We start from the raw sequence: 26,392 nt of genomic DNA, 5'->3' as shown, positions 1-26,392 counted from the left end.
TTGTGTTGCATATGAAATTAAAACTGTATCAATTTTTTAACCTTTTTTCAAAGAAAACAGTCTTCGGAAATCTGAGCATATCAACGTATGTGCCTATGCATACACATACAAATAGATAGATAATAATCTAGGCATTCCCTTTAAACTAAATACCTAATAAGGTGTTAGTTGAGCCGGTTCGTGAAACGGACGAGGTGTGTTCGAACATCATAATGATTCATAGTTAGTAGCTGTAGTTGATTGTGCCCGAGCTATGTTATTTCCGTCAGTGTGGTCTTTAATATTATTAAAACTAGTATATCCTATCCGCCAACCTAAAGAGGAGCAAAATGGTGGACTAAGCTCTGATTTTATCTATATGTCCTTTATAGAATCGTAAATCATGCATTTGATCATGTCATGATTTTCAGCAAAGTGTTGTGCATGAGCTCACAAAGGCTTCTGAGTTGGTACGACCATAAAATAATTGTGTTTGCTCGCAAACGAAAAATAATTGTGTTTGCTCGCAAATGAAAAAAAAAACGACTTCAATTACATCGACGAGTAATACAACGTAGATCGACGAAAAAATAGTCAAGTAACTACGCGTTATCAAAGATTACTCAAAAAGTAGTAATCAGATCTCGATAAAATTTATATATGGCCACATGATAAACATCAGCTTTCGATTAAGTTAAAAATTATCAAAATCGGTACACTCAGTAAAAAGTTATTGCGGATTTTCGAGAGTTTCCCTCGATTTCTCTGGGATCCCATCATCAGATCTTGGTTCCCTTATCCATATCCATATACCAAACTAGGAATATCCCCTTTCCAACAAAAAAAGAATTATCAAAATCGGTACATCCAGTAGAAAGTTATGCGGTATAATACAACGTAGGTCGACGAAAAAAGCGTCAAGTAAAAACGCATTATTAGATATAACTCGAAAAGTAGTTGTTAGATCTCAAATAAATTTAAATGGGACCAATTGGCACACACCACCTTTCGATTAAAAGAAAATTTGTCGAAATCGGTCCACCCGATCAAAAGTTCTGAAGTAACATACATAAAAAAAAATACAGTCGAATTGAGACCCTCCTCCTTCTTTGGAAGTCGGTTAAACAAAGGCATAGCAACGCGCGCAGGGTTATAGCTAGTTAATTATAATATCACTAAAGACACTTGTTTTAAGATGTTTATATAACTGTTTAAATTTGACCATCTTCTTTTTTTAAATATTACAGATTAAAATTATACATTTATTATTATACGTTATCTATAATACTCATATAAGATGATTTGAATGTAGAACACCGCGTTACCTGCGCATCCGAAATACAATCACACGCTAGAAATCTTCACTTTTATTCTTACCGGAATGTAGTTCGACAGGTTTCGTTCCTTCCCTTTTTTTGGTTATGATAGTTTGAGTTATGAAAATCATTATGATAAGCTATTACTTTCAAACCTTCATAAATCTGTTCTTAAATATTCGTAACTTGTTTGTATTAAAAATTGCCACCTTTAACCGTCAACATTACTTAATTTCAGATGTAATGAATACGATTACATGAAATAAGAAACAAAAATACAATTGTCTGAATTCATTTTGAAATTAATCATGTTCATGAAACGATGAAATAAATTTTATTTTATAAAATAAAGACTATTATTTTTTTACTGTCGGTTCGTAAATTTAATAATTTACAAATTATTGATTTTAATTTGGATAAAAACAGCATATGCAGTATGCCAAAAATTATATTAATGTGCAAATTTTAATTGTTTCAGGTCGCAGCATTTGCTGTACTCAGCATAGCATGCGCCAAGAACTCGACAGCGAAAACGAAACCGAAACGACAATTAGAAAACATAAGAACACCACAGAATCTTCAATACTCCTTAGTACTACCACATTCAAGAGTTGCGCACTTTCGATCCCTGTCAAGTAGCCGAAGAATATCCAATGTTCAACCTCGTGGAGGAAAGCTGCCGCCATACGCGGTGCAAATGGAGCCAGTCGTGCAATACTCTCAAAAGGATCCACTATATGATCCCAATCATGATAATGTAGAAAGTAATGGTAACAGAAACGAAATATTCGCTCAACCGAAAATACTTAATGTCCAAGATCAAGACCTCGAAAGTTCTTTTGGCCCTCCTTACGGTGCTTTCCCCACTGCTCCCCTTTACAGCGAAGACGCTCATCCTCACTATATCGATGCCCCGGAGCCTATTATTGAAATCATCATAAAAGAGTCCAATGAATCATTACCTGCACCACCTCCTGTTCCAATTCAAAAGAAGAAAAAGGAACCAGTTCAAGTATTTTACGTTAAATACAGCAAGGACCCACATTCCAAGGATAAAGTTATCTATGAAAAGCCTATTCCAGCAATCACGCCTCCATCCAATGATGAAGAACACGAGGAATACGTCACAGTTACCCCCGAACCTTTGTACATTCCTGCGCAAACTACCACTTTAAGGGCTATTATCAAGCCAGAATCTGAAACTTATCACAGCAATGGTAATGTTAAGATTACATTTGGAAATGAAAATCATCATTATGGTAATAGAAGAGAAGAAGGTTCTCACTACGAAGATCGGGAAGAGACGGCACCAAGACCAGCAATCGCTTTACCTAACCAACGGTTAAATGAGGCACAATCTGAGCGGTCAGCTTCTCCAAGACCACAATACAGTGATCGTGACTTGAAACAAGTAAATCAGGCTAACCCGATTAACTATCAACATGGACAACAAGCACAAAATCGTATTCAATTCCAACAACCTTTTATTAGCCATGAACCTCAATTACCTCGACAAGGACCGTCTGCTGTTCCGTTCAGAAATCAAATACCTCGTCAAAACCCGTTTGGTCCCTCTCCGTCACTTAGACCTGTTTTTTCAAGTGCATCTCCTAGCCCTAGTAATCATTTCACTAACGTCGCGCCTACAATTCCTGGACCTCTTGGCCCAGTATTTCCAACATTCTCAAGGCCCAGTAACCAACCTCCATTCCATTCACGTCCCAATGGTCCAACTTTTGGCAACAGGCAACATTTTCCACCAAAGCCTAGTTTCCATTCTGGACCTCAAAGACCATTCCATCAAACTCCACAACAACAGAACTACTTCGATGAAGCTAAATATTTACAAGAAAATTATCATACGATTACAACAGATCAAGTAGATCCTCCAAAAATACAATTATTACCTAACAGACAAATACAAAACTTTAATGCGAACACAAAACCTAGTCCAAATCCGTCTCACGTTCACTTTTCAGATCATCAATCTCGACCACAACAACTTATTCCATACAATCAACAATTACCACAACAGAGACCTCTTCAAGCTTTCGACTCAAATAAAAACAAACCTTCTTTCACAGTAGCCCCAAGCCGATCGCCGTTTTTTAACTTGAAACCATCGCCACCACGCATTGAAGAAAATCGTATTCCATTCCAACGTCAACCAGCTCCTCAACAGCATGTCAGTTTCCATAATGGTTTACAACCAAGACCTTCAGTACAAATTACTACTCCGGAAAACAGTCACAATCATGGCTCATTTTCAGGAATAATTTCACCGTCACCATCACCTTCACCTTCTCCGGGCCCTCCCAGTCATAACCAATTCCTACCACAACCTTCTCCCACTTTTTACAATTTCCATCCACAACCTACTCCGATCACTCAACAAAGCTTCCACCAACAAAGTTTTTCATCAGATAGACCTCAAAATCAACAAAATAGCTACCAATTTACATCAAATGCCGAACATCAACAAAACATCAATCAGTTTGTGCCAAACGGTGGGGAATTAGTAGCTGCTATCCCCAAATACGAACAACATATAACAGTCAATGGCCCAGATGCCCAACCTAATTTTAAAGACGTGACTGTTTCAAGTCAATCAGCTCCAACACCTACTAGTGCTACACAACACCAACAAGCATCCCGAGATCAATCGCAGTACTTAGATGCTGAACAACAACAAGTAAGACTGCAATTGGCCCAAAACGTAAGAAAACAACAAGAAGAAATTCAACGCCTACAAAATCAGTTGCAATATGCCCAAGAACAACACCAACAGCAGCAGCAACAACATCAACAAGAACAACAACAACAGCAGCAGCAACATCAATACCAACTGCAGCAGCAACAACATCAACAAGAACAACAACAACAGCAGCAGCAACATCAATACCAACTGCAACAACAACAGCAGCAGCAGCAACAGTATCAACAGCAACAACAACAGCAAAATCAATACCAACAGCAGCAACAGCAACAGCAACAAAATAATCAGTACAATCAAAATTACCAGCAATATCAACAGCAACTTATAAATAGCCAATACGTTCAAGAAAGATCAAAACAACAGCCTACATACGTAACAAGTACGCCATCTCCTTCACCATACTACCAATCAACAACAAGAACTGTTGAAATTAAACCAACTACTCAAACATATGTATCATCCACTTTAAATTCAGTAAGTAGTACCCCTGAACCGATTAAAGAAGAAAAAAAGAAGAGACCTGCAATCGAATTACCCGATGAAGTTCCAGATGATTTAAGACAACAATTACTATCTTCAGGTATTTTAGATAACGCTGACATAAGTGTTCTTGATTATGACAAGGTGGGAGACACTCCTTTGGAGTCATTGCCACCAGATCAATTAGCAAACTTCTTCAGTGCTGGGGGTGGTCAACAAATTGCTGCTAGTGAATATAGACCGATTGTTGTTAAGCCAAATGGTGATAGCATCGAATCTAGAATTGATGAAAGCGTAGATGATGATGACCAGGATATAGCCGCCTCAGAAAATGTTCCGAGTTACGTTGCTCCACCATCTGCCCAAAATAAAGGCGTTGAAATGAAAGTAGTACATTTCGATCCAGAGACGCCAGAGGGTCAAAAAATTGCAAGCGATTATGTAAAAAGAGATGCCACCCAAGTTGATCCCGTGGCTTTAAATGATAAAAAATATAACAGGTATCTACCCCTCAAAGTTAGCGGCAATCAATTTCCTTTACCTGACGTATTAAAAGGACGAAAAATTACTTCTGTAGTTGTATTGGCTCCTGTACAAACAGAGACACTAAATGCTGAACATTCTAGAGCAGAACGTGCCACGAGTGACAGTTTAAGAGGAATTAAATTCGTTGCTGGTGACAGTTTACACAACTTATTGAAGAAACCTACAAAAGACAACTTCGAAAAATGGTTAGATACTGAAAAGAAGACTGCTACAGATGAACAATCCGTTATTCTTCTTGTGACAGGGTGAGTTAAAGTGATTTTAAATCATATATATATATATATATATATATATATATATATATATATATATGTGTGTGTGTGTGTGTGTGTGTGTGTTTGTGTGTGTGTTTGTGTGTGTGTGTGTATGAATATTACACAATATTAATTATGTAATAGTAAATGTGTCACTGCTCTTTATTTATTGTTATGTTAAGGCCAGGTTTTGAAATGACCTAGTTTAATTTATCTCGTTTTCTTTCCAGATCCGAAGAACCTACAGAGGAAAGAGAAATTTTCATGTTTGACGTTTCATCAGGTACTGTTAATAAACTTAGCGGTGAACTATCTAATGCATTCGTCGAGGCAGCGGAGAATAATTCGTTGAGTAAAGACTATGAAAAACTTGCCATTGAGGGAGAAGGCACTCCAGAAAGCTTCAGTAAAGGTGATGCCGTTGCAGATGGATCGGAAAATGTGCCATTATTCGTAGATTTATCAGGAGTCAGCCTAGACAGCGATAATAACAGAGTATTAATTTCATCAGGATACAGTAAAACGAAACGAGGTCGAGCTATCCGAAGACATTGATGTACAAACGCCGAATGGCGAGTTTCTGTAAATAGTAAATAGTTTTAGTATAACTAAATTAAACAACGTATGTTGTGTATTCAGTCGTTAATTATTATTGCGCAAGTGATGATCAGGTTGTAATATATGAAATCTTATTAAAAAAATTAAATAGTATTACTTTTTTTATTTGCATATTGCTAATTTATACTAATCCTTAATTCATTTAATTATACAAGTCATTGAAACTTATATTATAAGAGAATGCAGCAATCATTTACAACTTTGCATGCCTTTATAAACGATTGTTACAAGTAAGAGGAAAAAGCTTCATTTTGGACACCCAATTACAGTATTATATCATTTTTAGAATATTCGTTAAGCACTTGGAACACCAAGCTTTTTAACCGTCTTCAAAAAAGGAGGAAGTTCTCAAATTTGACTGTATTTTTAAATGTATGTTAGCTCAGAACTTTTGACTATCGAAAAATATGGTGCGTGTCATGTGAAGAATATTTTTACTTGACAATTTTTTTATCAGTCTAGGTTATATTATAATGCCTTATAAGTTTTTACCGATGTGAACCGGTTTCGATAAATCTTTTTGTAATTGAAAGCTCGTCATGTGCTCGTCATCATTTAAATTTGATCAAGATCTGCCAAATACTTTTTGAGTTATCTCTAATAATGCATATTTACTAGACTATTTTTTCATATAAATTATATCTATTTATTTTAAATTCAGAATGATTTAGAAAATTAATATTAAAATTCATTTTCTTTTAATATAATTCAGTAGGTACAAATTAATAGTATTATCATTATTATCTACACACATCACACATTTTAACAATGGCAGCACAATTTACCATACTGGCGACACTTTAACGAGTTGTCAAACGTATGGATTATTTATGGTGATTGATGAAGTTTCTGTCGCAGTGTAAAATTCTCTGTCTTTATTTTTATGTGTTTTTAAATTTACAAGTTTTATAATCATGATGGAGGGCTCATTGAGTAAGTGGACAAATGTGATGAAAGGTTGGCAGTACAGGTGGTTCGTGTTGGACGAGAACGCTGGCTTGCTCTCTTATTATACGGTGAGTGACGTTGGTCTTTTTAAAATTTGTTTATTAGTTTATTAAGTTAAAAACTATTTTATTATTTCTGGTTTTTTAAATAATATTTTGAGACTTCACGATAGAACTTGTTACACTGTCTTTGTTACAAAGACTTCATTGGTTATAAATATAAAAATTAATAGGGCTACTTAAATTTAAATAGTTAATGAATTGGTCTATTTATAAATCAGCTCTTAAATTTGGTTTATTTATATACGAAGTAAAATTAAACATTAACTTTTAATTTTCATGAGCAATAATAATTGAAGAGATAGTCGGTTTTAGATGGAAATAAAGAATATTATTAGTTTGTCATATAATAACTTCATAAGGACCAACTTTTTACAAACAAATCATAAAACGATATGTGTACTACATTTATTTCAATAAGTATCTATATTTTATCAGCATGTTTTTTGTAACTTCTCTTAAAAAAGTCGTAAAACATATAATAAACAATTACAACGCTAGGGAAATACATGTATGTGATTCCGAGTGGAGCCGGGCAACTTGGGAGATATACTTGTGCACTGTACACTAACAATACTGTGAACTGTATCTGAAAAAAAATAATTAAATTAGGTATTACCATTTTATTAAAAAATATATGTAATCTTTTTGGAGAAAAAAATTGTTATTATTATCAGATATTTTTCTACGCATTCTTAGTTTGATTGTTTAAATTAATTGTAAAAATATAATTTTAAAAATAATATCTATTTAAGGCATTTTGCTAATCATTTTTGAACACTTAAATAATTCAATAGCTTCTGCTATTAAACTTACTCAAGATTATGTTATGAAAAGTAAGTCTTTGTTGGCTTTTGCCAATGATGTTTAAACGACAAGAATTCCTAATTCCAGTACTTAGTTATGTTCTTAGACTGGTCCTAAAGATAGTATAACAGATAATCAATAATATTACTGGATATTGAGTACTGAATAATAAATATTGTAACACTTACCATCTGCATGATGGTCAACCATTTTTTAAACCTAGCAAGGAAAGCTTTCACTGCAGGACTTCCCTCCGATGATAATAGGTAATAGGTGTACATAATCACGTGAACAGCGCAATTCACCATCGGAGAGAAAGAAGTTATGCCGCCTGAAAAGAAAATAAATGTATATAAATACTAATTAATTACTAACAGTATTGTGAAGGGAATGACAGGATGAGAATTAATCCAAAGTTTAAATTTTTTAGGGAACCCAACCAAGAAAAATTAATAAAATTGTAAAGAATTTTGAAATTTTCTCATTTAAATTTCTTGTATTTGAAATTTCGTAAGATAGAACAACGTTTGTCGGGTCCGCTTATAGAATATCTTAATAAACATTTCATACTCAACGGCCCCCAGTAGGATTGTCTCGTGTTTGGATCTGGAAACACACACAATACACAAGCACAAAAGTCCATACCAACACAAACATCTGTGTGACCTATACAAATGTTAGTCATGTGCGGGGATCGAACTCGCGACCGCTAGCACAACAACCAGCGCTGTGACCGCTACGCAAACACATTATTTAAATATGGATCTGTTAACTTAACGCCTGTATATTAGGTAATAGCCAGTGATAAAACTATATTTTTCTTTAGATTATACATAAAAATAATATGTATATTATAGCCAGACTTAGGTGGAAATCGAAACAACAACCCCTGGAGCAAAGAGCAGTGTTACTACAAACTGCGGCAATGGGCCAGTCATTGTTTTGTTATTTCTTCTATCGTCTTATAAGCAAATATTTTTTAAATATTACACGTCATAAAAGAATCTAGTTTGTTTACCAAGTCTCATATTATATAAAAACTTTAGTCTTTATTCCTTGACTGTAAACACACCATAGAAAAATATTGATGTAGAGTTGAGCACAGAACCTTGCAATTAATTAATTTAAGATTATAAGATATATTTTGAAGTTGCTTCCTCAAACTCTTAATTACTGTTTATTTTTAACAGACTTCCAAAAAAGGAGAAGGTTCCTAATTCGATTGTATTTTTTTAAATGTATATCCTCAGAACTTGAGTGGTTGGAGCGATTTCGATGATTTTTTTATTAATCGAAAGGTAGTTCGTCTCATGTTGTCCCATTTAAATTTGATCGAGATCTGATGACTATTTTTCGTATAATCTTTGATAACGCGTATTTACTTGGACAATTTTTCGTCTGTTGTACTTGTCGATGTAATTGAAGTCGGATTTTTTTCGTTTGCGAGCAAACACAATTATTTACATAATACTTGACTGTTAATTGTGATCAGCTAAATAAAAAGAGATTTATTTTGCACAAGATTGCATTATATTATATTATAATGAGCTTCGAGTGTTTACTACCTAAGCAAGTACAACAATACACGTAAATTATTTTTGATATTTTTAAAATAGTAGATTTTTACTCTGTCTGTGTCATTATTTTTACTCTGTTCCTAAGTAGAATACCATTATCGACCTGAGTAACATACCTCTTTTTAGTCTATAATTTTCTTAAAGAAATGGGCAATTTTGTCACGAAATTATAACACAAGATAAATTTTTATTATTTATTTAAAGTTGTTGATTAAATATTTATTAACAGTGTAGGCTTATTATAAGTTTTTATGTTCGAAATTCGAAAATTAAAGTTAATTGGAAGGTTATATGTAACTGTATAGATGGATAATGGATATAACGATAGACGTAAATTGACTGTTTATGTTCGTTAACATTTTTCGTAAATACATAAGCTTTGAATATGTACTTAGGTATTTATTGAAAAATATTGCAATAATATTATGTCAAAGAAAGTTTTTAACATGATCAAAAATTTAGTTAGATATTCCTAAATTAAATTAATTTTAAATAGTAATCTAACAAAACACACTCGTAATAAATCTTTGACTTTGAACGTTAAAGCGAGTACTCAATAAGAATATTAATCGAGTTTAATTTCGCCATTTTGATTATTTTAATACGTTAAATGAAAGAGCTAAACGGTAAATGTTAAAGGTCAAAATTAAAAAAAAAAAAAACCGTTTGCCTTTCGATAAAATTTGTAAACAAGTAAAGCCTTTACATAAAGCTAAAATCTCTTTTTACAGAAAATAATATTTCCTCATATACTTATTTCGCGAGGTGAAGGAAATCTTTAGTGGGTCATTCACTTATATGGAATTTACCGGTTTTGAAAATCAAGATGCTGTTTTGCTAAAGCCAATAGAGGTCTGGAGGCCTCGGAGCAACAAAAGACTGGAAGTCCCTTGGCCCCAAATTACTATCTAAATAAAATGGCAATTTTTTTTAAAGGCATAACGCGAAAATAATATGAAAGGAAAAGTTGTTTACTAGTGTTTACTGGTCGAAATTAGATATTTTTTTCTGAAGTCTATTGTGGGTCTCCTCTTTTGTGGAGGCCCCGTGGCTGTAGCCTCAATTGCCCTCTCCTAAATCTGGCCCTACTTCAAGCCCCTGCAGAGGGTCAGAGGTAAGATGAGCAATGCACTTGTTCGTTTACTGTGGGGAATATGGTACTTAGAGCTCCTGAGGGTGCGCTGTGATGACAGCGGAGTTAGGTTCGGCTTCAGCGGGGTTAGGCTACAGTAACAGCCTACAATCGGATCATAGGCTTGTTGCCACCCTACTGACATAAAAAATCTAATTCTCATATCTGTATATGGAAGTTTATTTAGTTATAAATACAGATTCAGCATATAACAGTGTATATACTACAGATACAGGCTTGTACACTTTAAATTCATTTCATCATCATCATTACAGCCTATACAGTCCACTGTTGGACATAGGCCTCCACAAGTTTACGCCTAAAATAACGTGAACTCATGCGTTTTGGCCATAGTCACCACGCTGGGCAGGCGGGTTGGTGACCGCAGTGCTGGCTTTGTCGCACCGAAGACGCTGCTGCCCGTCTTCGGCCTGTGTGTTCCAAAGCCAGCAGTTAGATGGTTATCCCGCCATCGGTCGGCTTATTAAGTTCCAAGGTGGTAGCTGTGGAACTGTGTTATCCCTTAGTCGCCTCTTACGACACCCACGGGAAGAGAGGGGGTGGCTATATTCTTTAGTACCGTAGCCACACAGTACATTCATTTAAGCGATCTCTAACTAGATGTGGTACTGTACTCCTAGCTAAGTTAAAAGTATGTGTTCCGTTTTCCTGTTTATTTATTATATTATATTAAGTACAGCTATTTTTATAATATTAAATATATAAAATTTCCGTTTAAGAATTTAAGACATCATATAACATTTCGAATTTTTATTTGTTCCAGCTCACGAAGACAAATAAAATATTACGTAGTTAATACATACACTAACAACACCCAGTTATACAATTTCCAAACATGATATGACTATGTCAATATTGGTCCCACCATTTCCTAATACAAAACCGTCTTTATTCGTATGTTATCAGAGTTGAATATCTCTTCTTATTACGGTAACTTTCACGGTAAAACGTAAGCAGAGTATTGAATTATGGTGATTTAAATATAGGTACCGTACAGGTATATAAATCGCTATTTTTTTCCTTTTTTGAAGTTACGTAGCTTGAGACCGATTTTAAACTGATTTGGAAAAATTGTAGCCGAAAATGGAAAAGGTTACAGCAAAAGCCAAAAATACACTAAAATCAGACTTTATAATGAGTTAATGTACTAAAAGAACAGTAGTGCTGTACAAAAGATACAAAATACAAAGCAAAAAATAACCCTAAAAATGTATTCGTGAAAACAAAAACAAATCTGTTAGCAAATTTTCTTTTGAATTAACATGTGCTTTGTTAACTTCCACGGTACTATGAGTACAATACTGGCTGAGTCCGAATTAGATATATTTTGGCACTCAGCCTGTATCATTTCACTGCTGAGCATGGGCCTCTTTTTCCATGTAGGAGAAGGATTGGAGCTTAATCCACCACGCTGATCGATTGCGGGTTGGCGGAGACATATTTTCGACAATGTTCATTATATTAAATCGAATTTTTATCGGTGAATTCTGCACAAGAGTGAGCTCAAAATGAGTAAACACGAAAATATTAAACGCTGTCTTTGACTCCCTAAAGCGTTTTGTTGATACTACTAAATTTGCCTTATTTTCTGGTACGGACTGTTTTTGTTCTCTATCTTGTTTTAATTCAGTGCCAGAATTACGATTTACTTTTCTTTGGAACTGTTCCAACATCAAAAAAATGGACTATGAAAGGCGTTTCTTTTTGGATTTCGGAAGGGATTGAAGTAAATTAATTGTGTCAGACAAAAACTAAGAAGGAAAGCGGAATTCTGCCCATTTTTTTTTTCTTCTGTTTTTGGTTATTCTATTATCGGTTAAATAACCGTACAAAAAAACATTGTTTGGCTCTAGCGCCCTTTAAAAAGTAATATGCTCCTAAGACGCTATCCTCAAAATTCGCTACATAGTCATTAAAACCCTTTGTAGACAAAGATCATAATTTGTTTACAAACACATGTCATCATCATTATAAAGCTGTGTTTGAACTGGCTCTTGATATTGTTTTTCTTTTTTTTTTTTTTAAAGAATGTTATTTGGGAAGGTAATAGGATATAAAATATCACGTTTAAAATAAATTAATAATACAAATTATTTGTATTTCAATTTTAAGCATCAAACCCTCTTTTTGGGTAATCCGATCTGCTTATACCTATCCAATGTTTCAAAGACCGCTAAACTTCATTAAAATTGATTGAAAGCGTAATGGGCGGATTCGATGTCTATAACGATATGTTTGTATTATAAATTGCTACTACTGTATTATATTTATACTTCCAGAATATTTAGTAAATGCTTTAAAAGTAAGGTATAGATTCGAATAATTATATATGTATATACTACAAGGGTATACAAACAAGCGTACGGTTCGTCTCTTGGTAGGCGGATTCTGTATTCTATGGACGCCTGCAACACCAGGAGCATTGCAAGTACGTTGCCGACCCTAACCGTGGAGGTTCGGCTATCTTACCACAGGAGCATTACTTGAAAGCAGTATTATTTAGCTGTGATGTTCTCCAAGCTTGAAGTACTTTCCCTGTCGAGTCGCTCCATATTTTAAGTAAGTTATTTCCTACTTCAATACCCTATATCAAAAAAAAAAGAACAAGTGTATTTTAGACTACAAGACTGAAGCAAAACTTACGAAACGTAACTCTCCCTTTCTATCTTCACTAACTTATATCTCTCTTTCAACTTTCGTACGCCTAACCCGATGATACTCGTCACTAATTCACCAGCTTACTTCCCAAGCCAAACGTGCGCAAAGAAGTTTTACTTGAAAATGTTGATAAGTAGTAGTAGTCCTCCTCATCGATTTCGATGACGGCGACCCAAGGAGTCATGACTAATTTCTTTGATGGGCCCTAATATGGCTCGCTAATCCACATTTAGTTTTAAATGTCCTAGAGCAAGTGCGGCAGTGGCATGTTGATTAATAAATATTACGAATAATCATTTATAAATACACAACAAATCACACAGTATACTTCCGAATTGAAAACCACCAAACTGTGTAAACGAAACGGTTCAATTAGTTGAATTTACACCTTGACTGAAAATATTACAAGTTCAAGGTTACACGCAATGCTGTATGGGCGTACCTGCGCATATTAAAACATGTAATGTTCGTTAGGAACCTAAGCAGATGTGTGAATGGGTTATTGATATGGGCTGGAGGGAGATTGATCAGTTGGGGTCTTTTCATCAGATTTTTATTGCTATTTTGGTCTAAGTTAAGAACTAGCCACAAAACATCTACTATTTTTACAATCTCCAAAATTCTATTGATATTGTAATCTCAACCGTACCGATCAATCTTCTTTATGTATCCTCTGTTATTTGAGACGCTGACGAGATTATCTTTACTATTTTGTCAATATTGTAAGCCATTAATATAAATGAGCATAAACTTAAGATTGATAGATGTCGAGATTACAACCTTCATTAAAATTTCAAGACCGTAGAAATAAATATTTAGCTAATAACACTTAACCTGAAAAAACAAACATTTAAATTACAATTATACATAACTACGATGTTAGGATTGACACTCCGGGTGTGTTGATCACTTCAGTGATATAATTATGAGAATTTAATTGAGGTCACGAATGCCTTTCAAATGTTTAAAAGTTTGTTTTCGAGAGACGCCCACAGTTTGTAATTTGTTGTCAAAATATCAATTACTGGTGTTCAAGATAATGATGATTCGAATCTATTTAAAACTATTCTATTCTTTATTAATTTGTAATGTAGCTGTCAATATTCAACTGCTATTTGATGGAGTCTCAAATGAAAAAAGGATTGCATATTTATTAGTAACTAGCTTCTGTGCGCGACTTCGTCCGCGTGAAACAGATGCGCGCGCAATACTTGATCATTATTTTGCTGCGATGTTATTTTAAAACTGCGATATCTCCTGAGATACTCATTGAAATCGAATTATGTAAAAGACTATTTTGTTTTAAATTAAATACTTGTGATGAATAACTTATTTATTTAGATAGGGATTAATATCATGTTTATAAAAATACCTTCGCAAATAATGCATTATTTTAGAACAAACTTGGTTAGCATAAAAAAGGTTATAGTGAGCCAACCTTTAAAGATAGATATATGCTGTCGCGGACTTTTTTTAGAACTTTTTATGAGGATCATTTTTGCTATACATGATTTTTGCGAAATTTTAACCGTTTTCACAGCGCACGCAGTGGAAGCTCTCAAAAGGAAAAAAGAACCCCTGATTCTGAAACATTCTTCATTGGTGCTCCGCTCCTTTTGGTCTTAGCGTGATGATATATAGCCTATGTGAAAACGGTTAAAGTTACGCAAAAATCATGTACGAAAAAATTTATCCTTTAAAAGTTCTAAAAAAAAAGTCCGCGACAGCATATATCTATCTACCTTTAAAGGTTGGCTCACTATAACCTTTTTTATGCTAACCAAGTTTGTTCTAAAATAATGCATTATTTGCGAAGATGTTTTTATAAACATGATATTAATCCTTATCTAAATAAATACGTTATTTATCACAAGTATTTAATTTAAAACAAAATAGCCTTTTACATAATTCAATTTCAATTAGTATCTCGGCAAAATACTGATCAAGTATTAGAACCTAGTAATAAATATGTTGAAAAGTGAAAATGTTACTTTTTTTTCTAGAAAATGAACTACGGTCTTAGTTACGACATTGTTTATTTTTAGAATGTTATGAATATTGACTGTCGTTTTGACGTTAGCTTCGTTATGAATGTCGTATCATGAAGTCATGACCATCTATACAAATAAATAAAATTGGAGTGTCCGTTTGTAATATTAAAATAACCGCTTTAATTAAATTCATGTACCAAAATAACATTTTTTTATAATTTTTGTATTTCTGTCTATCGGTCTATCTGTATACTTCTAGTACATAAAATACAATTTAAAAACAAATTAAAAAACAATATCCACTATTTGTCAGGTGTGGGGTTCGAACCCACGCTCCCTCTCGGGAACCAGAGCTTAAATCTGGCGCCTTAGACCACTCGGCCAACCTGACTTGTATGAATGTCACAAAATTACTATTCTTAATCTGCAAATATATAGAATATTTTATATTTAATAACAAAAAGATAGTTCTAATAAAATTAATTGAATGTTGGAAATAATAATAGTTATCTTTACCTTTAATTTATACAAATAAATAAAATTGGAGTGTCTGTTTGTAATATTAAAATAACCGCTTTTTACTTAATGCATATGGATGTATACACGGTACATATATCAAAACAACAATTTTTATAATTTATGTCTGTCTTTTTGTTTGTTCCGGCTAATCTCCGAAATGGCTGGACCGATTTTAACGGGGAGATAGCTGATTTAACAAGGATTAACTGAGGCTACTTTTATTTTAGAAATTTATTTTATAATTTGCGAACTGAACAATAACTTTTTTGTTAAGTTCTAAGCGGACGAAGTCAAGAGCACGGTTAGTTCATAATAAAAAATAATAATGAGATTGACATTTTTAATGATTTGCAGTGATTTACGTGTGGTATAATGATAGAACACGTGTATGTACAATTACTGTGTACTACTACATTTTTTACTGGGTATTTTTTATGATTCTTGTATTAATCTAAAGCTGATGCTTGTATTGTAGGCCCAGTTAAATTTGATCGAGACGCGATGAATACTTTTTGAGTAATATTTGATAACGCGTATTTACTTGAATATTTTTTCGTCTACCTACGTTGCATTACTTGTCGATGTAATTGAAGTCGGTTTTTTTTCTTGTTTGCGAACAAACACAATTATTTGAAATCGATACAAAAATCAAAGAAACTACAAAATGTTAAAGTTTAAATGAAAATTTACACAGCATTATACACATTATATACGCTTAAGCATGTAGCAGTAACGTAAATCTGCATGAAACTAATGGATATAATTTTTCCTATTTGTCTTAACCCAGTTATTATAACGAGAAATACTCGAGTATGAAGTAGAACAGAGGTTTTGACGAGGTCCTGTTTACTTTGAAGGATCTATTTAAATATATATGTATGTATAAGTTTCATTAATGGATGAACATCACTACATAGTATAAAACAAAGTCGCTTTTTCTGTCCCTGCACATGTATGTACGCTTAAATCTTTAAAACTACGCAACGGATTTTGATGCGGTTCTTTTTAATAGATAGATTGATTCAAGAGGAAGGTTTATATGTATAATAACATTCATTAAATAGTGGAGAAATACTGTTATTTTTGAGTTTTCTAATGTTATGTCGTAAATTTTTTTTTTTTTTTTTTTCGCTTAAATTGCAAACGCAGGCTGAACCCTACGAGATTTATCAAAATAATGTAGTAAGTATTGTACACATTGAAAAGGTCTACAGAAAACTCCGCGATGGAATATACCTATCTCTTATGGATATCCCACAATAACATTTTTTTGTCATTTACTTTTTACAACTGACAAATAATGGCTAATTTTCGAAGCGATTTTAACCAATACAGCATTAATCCTTATCCAATTAAATACCTTAAATATATTTTTTATTTAATATAGATCTATATGGCCCTTTACAGCATGTGATTTAAATGAATATTTTCAAAGATATTACAGATTTAAAAATCGCGGTACGTAGCGTTTGCGCCGATTCCGGCCGGCTTTTACTCTAAGTTAACGCGTGCGGGCCACGGGCAGTAATGAATAAATCAAAACTACTGGATCGATTTTAATCATTTTTTCAGTGAATGACATAGGCTATAATTATATTTTATACCCGTGCGAAGCCGGAGCGGGTCGCTAGTAATAATAATATGTTCATTAATTAAATAAAAAATAAATTTGTTGTAAATAAAATTGTTGAATAATAAATTCTTTGTCTAAGTCAGAAATTGTCTAATTTTTATGATATTACTAGCGACCCGCCCCGGCTTCGCACGGGTGCTATGCTAATACTAAATATAAAATATAAAAAAATATAATATAAGTATAATATATACGCAAGAAAATGTGTTTATTTAAGACATCGCATTAAAAACGTGTAAAACTATCAGTGTTCCTTTACTATATTATGCATGTATTATACGTATAAAACCTTTCCTCTGGAATCAATCTATTTAGTAAAGAAAACCGCATCAAAATCCGTTTCGTAGTTTTAAATATCTAAGCATACAGACAGCGAGAAGCGACTTCGTTTTATACTATGTAGCGATTTGTTGCTACAATAACACTATTTATTACCTAAAGAAATGCATTCCTACTGAAAACTTTTTTTAATCTTTCTTTTTTCGAACGTGGTCACTTAAACAGGTCGGCTTAAAAGGTTATATATAGGCCGTAAAAAATTGCACTTCGTTTAGTCGTAGCGTGATGCGTCTATTTCCGATGTCATAAAACAATAAAATAATATTGAAATCAGCTAAAGAATAAAGTGAAATAAAACTCTATAATTTTATTATAATTTCTTGTATTGTTATTATCTATATGAGAAATGAAAATTTCATCAATTCAATTAAATGTTCATCTTATTTCTTTATCTATACTAATATAAAGCTGAAGAGTTTGTTTGTTTGAACGCGCTAATCTCAGGAACTACTGGTTTGATTAGAAAAATTCTTTCAGTGTTAGATAGCCCATTTATCGAGGAAGGAGGAAGGTATAGTCTATATACATCATCTCACTAAGATCAATAGGAGCGGAGTCCAATCGGATGAAGTCGCGTGCAGAAGCTAGTCGTCTTATAATACAACAAAATACAACTTTACTGTAAGAAAGAAAGAAAAAAAAGAAAAGAAAGAAAGAAAACAAAGTAAAAAATATAAAAAGAAATCAGTTGAAAAATACGTGTAAATACGGTCCAGTTTTTCTCTTTTCACATAATTATGATTCGGTGACGTCACAGTCTACAAAGTCAATCAAAGCGTGCGTCTTTCACGTTTCGCTCGAACGTCACAAATTCCACAGCCCTTTCCAACGCCACGTACGCCGTACCTGGCTGAAAACGTGACTGCCTTAAAGACTTAAACATCCCTACTTTATATAAGAATATATTTTTACTGGAGGGTTTTTTAGTCTAAAACTTGTTAAATTTTGTTTATTGTGAGAACTTGATGCAATATACGTACATATTACCTTTTGTAAAAACACTATTAATATTATTTTCTAATGTTTACGCGAATTTCACACATTATAATCAAACAACTTTTTCGGATTTAACCGGGAGGATTCTCGTAACCATGGTTACTGTAAGGATTGCTTACTGTAAAGATTGCTAAAGTAGGTATTTATAACGTCGGGCATTTAAAAAACTTAATAAACCACGGTAAAATTCGAAAACTTTGTTTCATTATAATAACTAATAATATTTCACTGTTGCCATTCAATGCAGATTGATCAATCGGCAGTCTGCAATAGATTTTGTGTGATCATTATATTCGATCTACGTAAGATTGCCGGTGTAAGAAACCCGGGATGTCTGGCAAGAACTTGGGGAGGCCTATGTCCAGCAGTGGACTGCAAAAGTCTGAGCTGATGATCATTATATGTAAATAAATAATTGAAGAAAAAACAATATGTTGTCGCAAAACAATAATATTTGTGCCACTACCTATTTTGATGTCGTGAATATAGACTCAACAACAAGTACAACCGTATCTACCACGGGGATTGTTATGAGTAATTGTTCGGACTAATACCTACAGCAGAATTCCACCACTGGACATCGCGTCAAAATTCCAAATTTCACCCACATCACCTCGATGTCCGGAGGTCTGCGACAGCTCGATTTTTGCGCCATTTCCTGCCGCGCACGACCACTCTATGGAAGCAACTGCCACCTACGGTATTTCCGAACTGATACGACTTAGGAACCTTCAAAGAAAAGCATATTCCTATTTGAAAGGCCGGAAACGGATGTTGTTTTCACTTACCACCAGGTAAGCCAAATGTCCGTTTGCCCCCTCTTCTATAAAAAAAAGTACGCTATCTCTAATACAAATAATACTTAATCGGTTTAAGATTGACGAATTCACGGACGTACATACAAAAGAAAATATATACAACTGAACTTCCTACCTTAAGTACAAAAGAATAAACTAATAATTTGCATAATATTGATAAAATGTTATACTGAATACCATAAAATCTTCCTTATTCTATTTATAGTCTCCAAGCTCAGTAAAACGATAAACAAAAAGAACATAAGGCGAAGAATACAAGCCTAGTACCGGGAGAGGAGTATAATTTGCAGTAATGTATATCGCGATCAGACTCGAAACGGTTTTCTTGCAAGATTTGTGTATCCGTCGTATAAACTAATAAACTCTGTTTACACAGTAATTATAGTTCAATGTTTTACTAATAAACATCTCAATTATCGCCTCGCTAATCACGCGGAGATCAATGTTTTGTAAAAGCGCCCGTAGCGAAAAGTAATTTTTTTTTCTTCTAATTACAGAATCTATTGTAATAGAAACATAATAATTGAATTTTAACTTCTACTACTAATAACGTACAAAGAAACCGTGTAATGTGAAAGAAATCTGTAAAATCATTCGCTTTCAAATAAAGATCGATGCAAAATCTGTTATCGTAATCAGTTCTAATAATGTCGGTATGAGACAAATGTAAAAAATTACTGTCATGCTCCCTGCGTTTGATAAAATTCAACTAAGTTCGAAAAAAAATATTTGCTATTTTGACTATTAACTCTAAATTTGAGGTTACATTTGTAGTTAATGATAGGCATAAAAATACCGTGGAATATAATTATCATCGTATATATTATCGTGGTCACGCCATAACTTTTAAAGGAACTTTACCTATTCCAAACTTATTTTATTTTTAAGTTTTCTTGCAACTTTATAAAAGATTCTTACGGAATTAAAAAGTGTTCTTAGTAATTGCACAGAAAAATTCTTAAAAGTTTGCGAGCTTGACAGCTTGCAAGACAGGACGACGTCGAATCGACAGGTTTATACTATCTGCATTCCTATACTTCTATATTAAAATTATTGTTTTAATGAGGATAAATTTAATTTTTTATCATTACATAGTATAAAACAAAGCCTCTTCCTTAGATATGCTTAGATCTTTAAAACTACGCTATTGATTTTGATGCGGGTTTATTTAGTAAATAGAGTGATTCCAGAGGAAGGTTTAAGTGTGTAGTATATATATGCATAATATAGTAGAGGAACACTGATAGTTTTTGCAAACGTGGGAAGCCGGAGCAGGTCGCCGCGGTTAAAGTTTTGTTGTAAAGGTAAAGATTTGTCTTTAATGTAAAGTAAAAAAATGAAGCGATTTTAAAATTGTTTTACCAGTAGGATGCTACGTTATCACTCGGTGACATAGGCTATAATTGTAACGGTAGAAAACGGTACGGCTAAAATCGTAAAATCCTAGCAGGTGAAGTCGTGAGTGGAAAGCTATAGAACTAAAATATCGTTACCGTAATTAGTATTATCTAGGAATTCTTACGCTTGAAAAATCTCAGTAAATTTATGCCGTGGATCCTAAATCCTAATATACACAATCTATATCTTCAACCCAGGTAGGGCACAGTAGGGAATGTTCTGCTCAAAATCTGCAGCACCCCGACTGAGGAAGTACCTCGACCTTACAGAGAAACCACAGCTAAATAATACTGCTTCTTAATCAGTATTGTGTTAACCTCAGCTATCTGTATAATCTGGGGATTGGGGGTAAGGTCGGCAACGCGGTTGCGATACCTCTGGTGTTGAGGCGTCTATAAGCTACGGTAATCGCTTACCATCAGGTGAACCGTACGCTTGTTTACCGACCTTGTTGTATAAGAAAAAATAATATCCTCTCTATTATTTTAAACAACAACAAAATACATGCGACACACACACCTACCTCGTTTCTTGTTACTAATAATAAATACGTAACGTCGCTGTAAAAGTACAGATAACGTTAAAAAATACAATAAAACTTTTATTGACGATAAATTCGACATCCAGATGTGAACTGATACTGGATATTAAAAGTTTTATGTCGATATTTGAAGCGTATATGATTTTTTTTTCTCGAGTTTGTTGACACACTCTAATGGGTGCATTTTAACTATCCTTTTAGATAACGCAAACTCGTAACTTAGGCCTACTTCACTGACTGCCGATGAAGCCGATAAGGCGTAAAGCGGTGTCCAACAGAAAAAAATTGTTATATATATTCTTTTTTGGCATCGAACTTGGCTATTAGTATTAGTTGGCAATTTAGATCCGCCAACCCGCATTGGAGCAACGTGGTGGTTTAAGCTCTGATCCTTCTCCTACATGGGGAAAGAGGCCTATGCCCAGTAGTGGGATATTACAGGCTGAAGCGTTAGCTATTAGTAGATATTTATATGTATGAGACATTCCTATTCACAATTTTGGAATTCAATAACTTTAGTATATTAGTTGAGATGAAACAAGCCCTAAGAAGTAAGAAACCTCCTGCTGTAATGCCTGTCAAGTGTCATTAAATAGCAGTTACTAATTTAGGTACCTTTTAATTATCAATAGGGATAACGTATTCATCTATCCCAACTCATCAAATTTTAATGTATTCACACTTCACAAAGGGGGGGCGTTTGCGTTTACGCTAAATTAGTTCGAATCAGCTTAACAAGATCAAAGTAATTTATAAGTTTCCAGTGATAGGCACTTATATAACCGGCACAGCTCTGCCGTCGTATCGATTCCGTGTAAATAATGTATCGCAATGGCGTTTAGTAAATTAGTAATTTAACTGAGATAGGACACAGCAGGAATTTCCTGCTCAAAATGTGGAACGACTGGCGACTGGGAAAGTACCTCGACCTTACAGAAACCACAGCTAAATAATACTGTTTTTAAGCAGTATTGTGTTCCTGTTGGTGAGTAAGGTGACGAGAGCTCCTGGGGGGGGATTGGGGATTGGGTTGGCAACGCGCTTGCGATGCTTCTGGTGTTGCAGGCGTCTATAAGCTACTGTAGTCTATTACCATCAGGTGAGCCGTACGCTTGTTTGCCGACCTAGTGATATAAAAAAAAAAGTCTGACTCACGTCGGCGAAAATTCTAACATTTCACCTACATCGACTGGTCTGTTGACGCAGTTTGCTCAACCTCCTAAAGTTCCCTTCCAGAACCAGAAACAAATATTTGTGCAAATACGAACGAACCGGTTACCTTATACCACAGCTATTTTTAATGTCAGTAGACTGTAACATTCGCACGGCCCACCTCGCCTGACAAGTATTAACAAAACCTCCCTCCCTTCAGTGTCATGTTCCACAACAAGGTCTGCGGAACTTATAAAAGCTGTGACTATGACTAGCCCATTGGAACAGTTCGCAGTGCTTGTGCTTTCTGCTTTCACAGCTCCAGGGTTTGATTTCCGCCCCAAGTCTGAGTGAGTCGTTTTATATGTGTATTTACTACAGAAAGGTATATGAATATCAGTTGACGGCTACCCAAAAAAACGGCCTTTAGAAAGAAAGTTATCTTTGGAACATACCGTGTGTCTATGTGAAATATATTTATATTCGCGGTACTGATTCGTCGAAGGCGTTATTATAAAATTTTGGTCTACATAATAATTAGTCATACTTTAATATCTTGATTTGTTATTTATTATCAGAAGATTGACTAGAGTTTATCCTTATTCATAAATCGTTATTTATATTTTATGTGTTAAAAATACAAAAAAAAAATACTTATCTATGACAATTAAAATTGACAACTAATTTGAAAAATTAATTTTATAGTTCTTTATTTAAAAATCACTGGCGTCTGGCTCGAGAGGTGTTATCTGGGCGAATAGCAATGTTTCGTGTTTTATTGATTGATAGGGCTAGGAGCCGATATCCTGTCGCTATTTCTCTATCCTCGCTACCTTCCTCTCTTGTTTATGCGTAGCGGTAGACTTAATGGTCGTAGGTGGCGGTGATCGTTACATTAAAAATGCTCCTCACTCGTTACCTGGCTATTTCTAAAAACATACAATTGTTTTCCGACTTTTTCTCCTTATTAGAAGCGATGAAAATAGTATTTTAATTAAGAAAATCATGGTGGTTGGACGCGTCGCGTTTATCGTCACTTTTTAAAGCTTTGAGAGAAAAGTTATTGACAATGAATTCAGGTAAGTAGTTAAATTAGTAATAACCAAAAATGTTACTTCTCCTATGTTGTGAAATTATTTCGCGTAATTTGTTTGGTGTCTTTGTAAATGTTTCGTTGCATACTAGTCCGTATCGACTATTCTGTTGCTTACTTAATGATAGATATTAGGGGGTTTATATTTGGGAAGATTTTGATTTATCTTTTAAGCGGAAAATTGTCTGTTTTACCGATAAAATATATATTTTACTGATAAAAATAGATAATTTATATAATAGCTGACTATTTGTTGTAAAATATCCTAAGATTAGTAAAGGAACATTCCATATAATAAACTGGACTTTAAAAGGCACACCATTATTTTACATTTTCAATTTTTTATACAATTTCAAATTTTTTATAGAATCAAAATTATATATATTACTAGCTGACCCCGCAAATGTTGTTTTGCCATACATGTTATAAGCCCCCCTAATCCCCCCCCCCTTATAACTTAGGGGTATAAAAAATAGATGTTGGCCGATTCTCAGACCTACCCGATATACACCAGAAATTTCATAAAAATCGGTCCAGCCGTTTCGGAGGAGTATGTTAACTAACATTGCGACACGAGAATTTTATATATAAGATTAATAAAAAGTTTATATATATTATTTTATGTGGCATTAAATATTCTTTAATTTAGTGTTGTATTCCATAATGCTAGGTCAGATACTTTTAAAGATATTGATGGTTTTCTAACAGAGCCTTTTTCTTTAAGGTCCAGTATCGTTAATATTTTTTAATCTTTATTATTATAAAGATGATATGATATAATCCAAAAGTTCTCTTTTCAAAACAGCACACAAAGACTTTCATAACATGTATTGTATAGTATAGTTGGTCTCCATTGTACAAGTTTCATTGTGTGATGTAGATAAGTGTTACCGTAATTATATAATCCGTTTTTATATCCCAGTCCATTACATTTTGACATTTCTGTAAAAGTGAAGAAAGGCCATCTTCAATATTAATATTATTCGGCCAAGCAAGCGGAATATTCTATTACGCTATATAATAGTTATCTTAGTGAAGAGACTATTATTTCATCGTGGGTCTCCCCAGCGTGTCTCGTAGAGCACGCAAAGCCGTCTTTGTCGTTACTCTTTATAGGGAAATTATCCACCTAACGCAAACCGCAGTAGAGTAATGAGTTAAGCTCTCACACTTTCTCAATACGGTGAAGACTTTTTTGTCCTGAAGTGATTATGTATTCAAGCTAATTCATTATCAATAAGTTTATATAGTATAATTCGTCAAATCAGGCGATTGCGACGAACGCCAGCGTATCCATGTCATGCCGCCATTTCATCATTTAACAATATTCGATGCATCATTCAAACAAGGAGTTTGACGTTTTGCAATGTCGAGGCATAAATAATTGTGTTCGCTCGCAAGCGAAAAAAAACCGACTTCAATTACATCGACAAATAATACAACGTAGGTCGACGAAAAAATGGTCAAGTAAATACGCGTTATCAAAGATCACTCAAAAAGTTGTAATCAGATCTCGATAAAATTTAAATGTAACCACATGATAAATATTAGCTTTCTATTAAATTAAAAATCATCAAAATCGGTACACACAGTAAAAACTTATGCGGTATAATACAACGTAGGTCGACGAAAAAAATAGTCAAGTAAAAACGCATTATTAGATATAACTCAAAAAGTAGTTGTTACATCTCAAATAAATTTAAATGGAACCAAATGACACGCATCACCTTTCGATGAAATTTTTTTTATCGATATCTGTCCACCCAGTCAAAAGTTCTGAAGTAACATACATAAAAAATAGAATCGAATTGAGAACCTCCTTCTTTTTTGGAATACGGCTAAAAAATGAAATAAAGTATATAACATTGTGTTTCCTTGGTAACTTGGCAACCGTTTAAATTTGAGGACTTGGCTCATCCTTTTATATTCATGTACTTGAGACTAGGATATGTATCTATGTACATGCAAAGAAGATTTCCATTTAAATTTAATTGCGTATGAGCTCCTTAGTATATTCGCTAATGAACGTCGGTAGAAACGTAAGACACGATTTGATAAACGTTACCATATTTGTAAATCTAAGTTATTTATCTGACCTTTAACCTCAGGCGTATTTCAGCTTGTTACAGTTTGCAAAATATTTTGAAATGTTAGCGTCTCTCTTCATTAATTACCATGAGCTTGGTTGGTATGGTAAGGGATGTTATGGAAACCTTTCTACTAACTAATCCTACTATTTCCTACTTCACTACATAATATAAAACAAAGTCGCTTCCCGCTGTCTGTATGCTTAGACCTTTAAAACTACGCCACGGATTTTGATGCGGTTTTCTTTAGTAAATAGAGTGATTCCAGAGGAAGGTTTATATGTATAATACATCCATAATATAGTAGAGGAACATTGATAGTTTTAGAAGTTTCTAATATGATGTCGAAAATAAACACTTTTTTTTGCGCTTACATTGCATTTTTTTTTTTTTGTATTTTATATTTAGTATCAGCATTGCAACCGTGTGAAGCCGGGGCGGGTCACTAGTAATATCATAAAAATTAGACAATTTCTGACTTAGACAAAGAATTTATTATTCAACAATTTTATTTACAACAAATTTATTTTTTATTTAATTAATGAACATATTATTATTATGTTCATCCATTAATGAAACTTATACATACATATATATTCCGGCCGGTCACTAGTAAATATATTATATAATGCGAACGTTTAGTAGTATTCTAGTATAAGTTTCAAACATATTTGAATTTAGAGATACAAATATTAAAAATCATTTTTTTTTTAT

At 33.7% G+C, this 26,392-nt stretch overlaps 2 protein-coding genes and 1 non-coding gene across 3 annotated transcripts in view; 2 read left to right on the top strand and 1 right to left on the bottom strand.

The window, feature by feature from the left end:
• Positions 1-1,767: 1,767 nt before the first annotated feature.
• LOC123661801 (bromodomain-containing protein 4-like) lies at positions 1,768-6,002 on the top strand (the record flags this gene model as incomplete). The annotated part of the gene is made up of 2 exons (XM_045596741.1): positions 1,768-5,282; positions 5,522-6,002. Coding segments are annotated over 2 exons (3,840 nt in total), but the record flags the coding sequence as incomplete, so codon positions are not given.
• Positions 6,003-6,732: 730 nt separating this feature from the next.
• Positions 6,733-26,392, top strand: part of LOC123661375 (oxysterol-binding protein-related protein 9) — a 107,279-nt gene continuing 87,619 nt past the window's right edge. The window contains exon 1 of the mRNA XM_045596341.1: positions 6,733-6,925. Within this exon, the coding sequence (XP_045452297.1) occupies positions 6,824-6,925 (102 nt within the window). The 5' untranslated portion in view covers positions 6,733-6,823. The remainder of the gene's footprint in view (positions 6,926-26,392) is intronic.
• Trnal-uaa lies at positions 15,410-15,493 on the bottom strand. Its single transcript has one exon. It is a non-coding gene; the product is annotated as a tRNA-Leu (tRNA).

This window comes from Melitaea cinxia, chromosome 17, assembly GCF_905220565.1.
Source record: "Melitaea cinxia chromosome 17, ilMelCinx1.1, whole genome shotgun sequence".
NCBI classification, from domain to species: Eukaryota; Metazoa; Arthropoda; class Insecta; order Lepidoptera; family Nymphalidae; genus Melitaea; species Melitaea cinxia.
The sequence above is the reverse complement of the archived record's forward strand: the minus strand, read 5'-3'. Positions and strand labels throughout refer to the sequence as shown.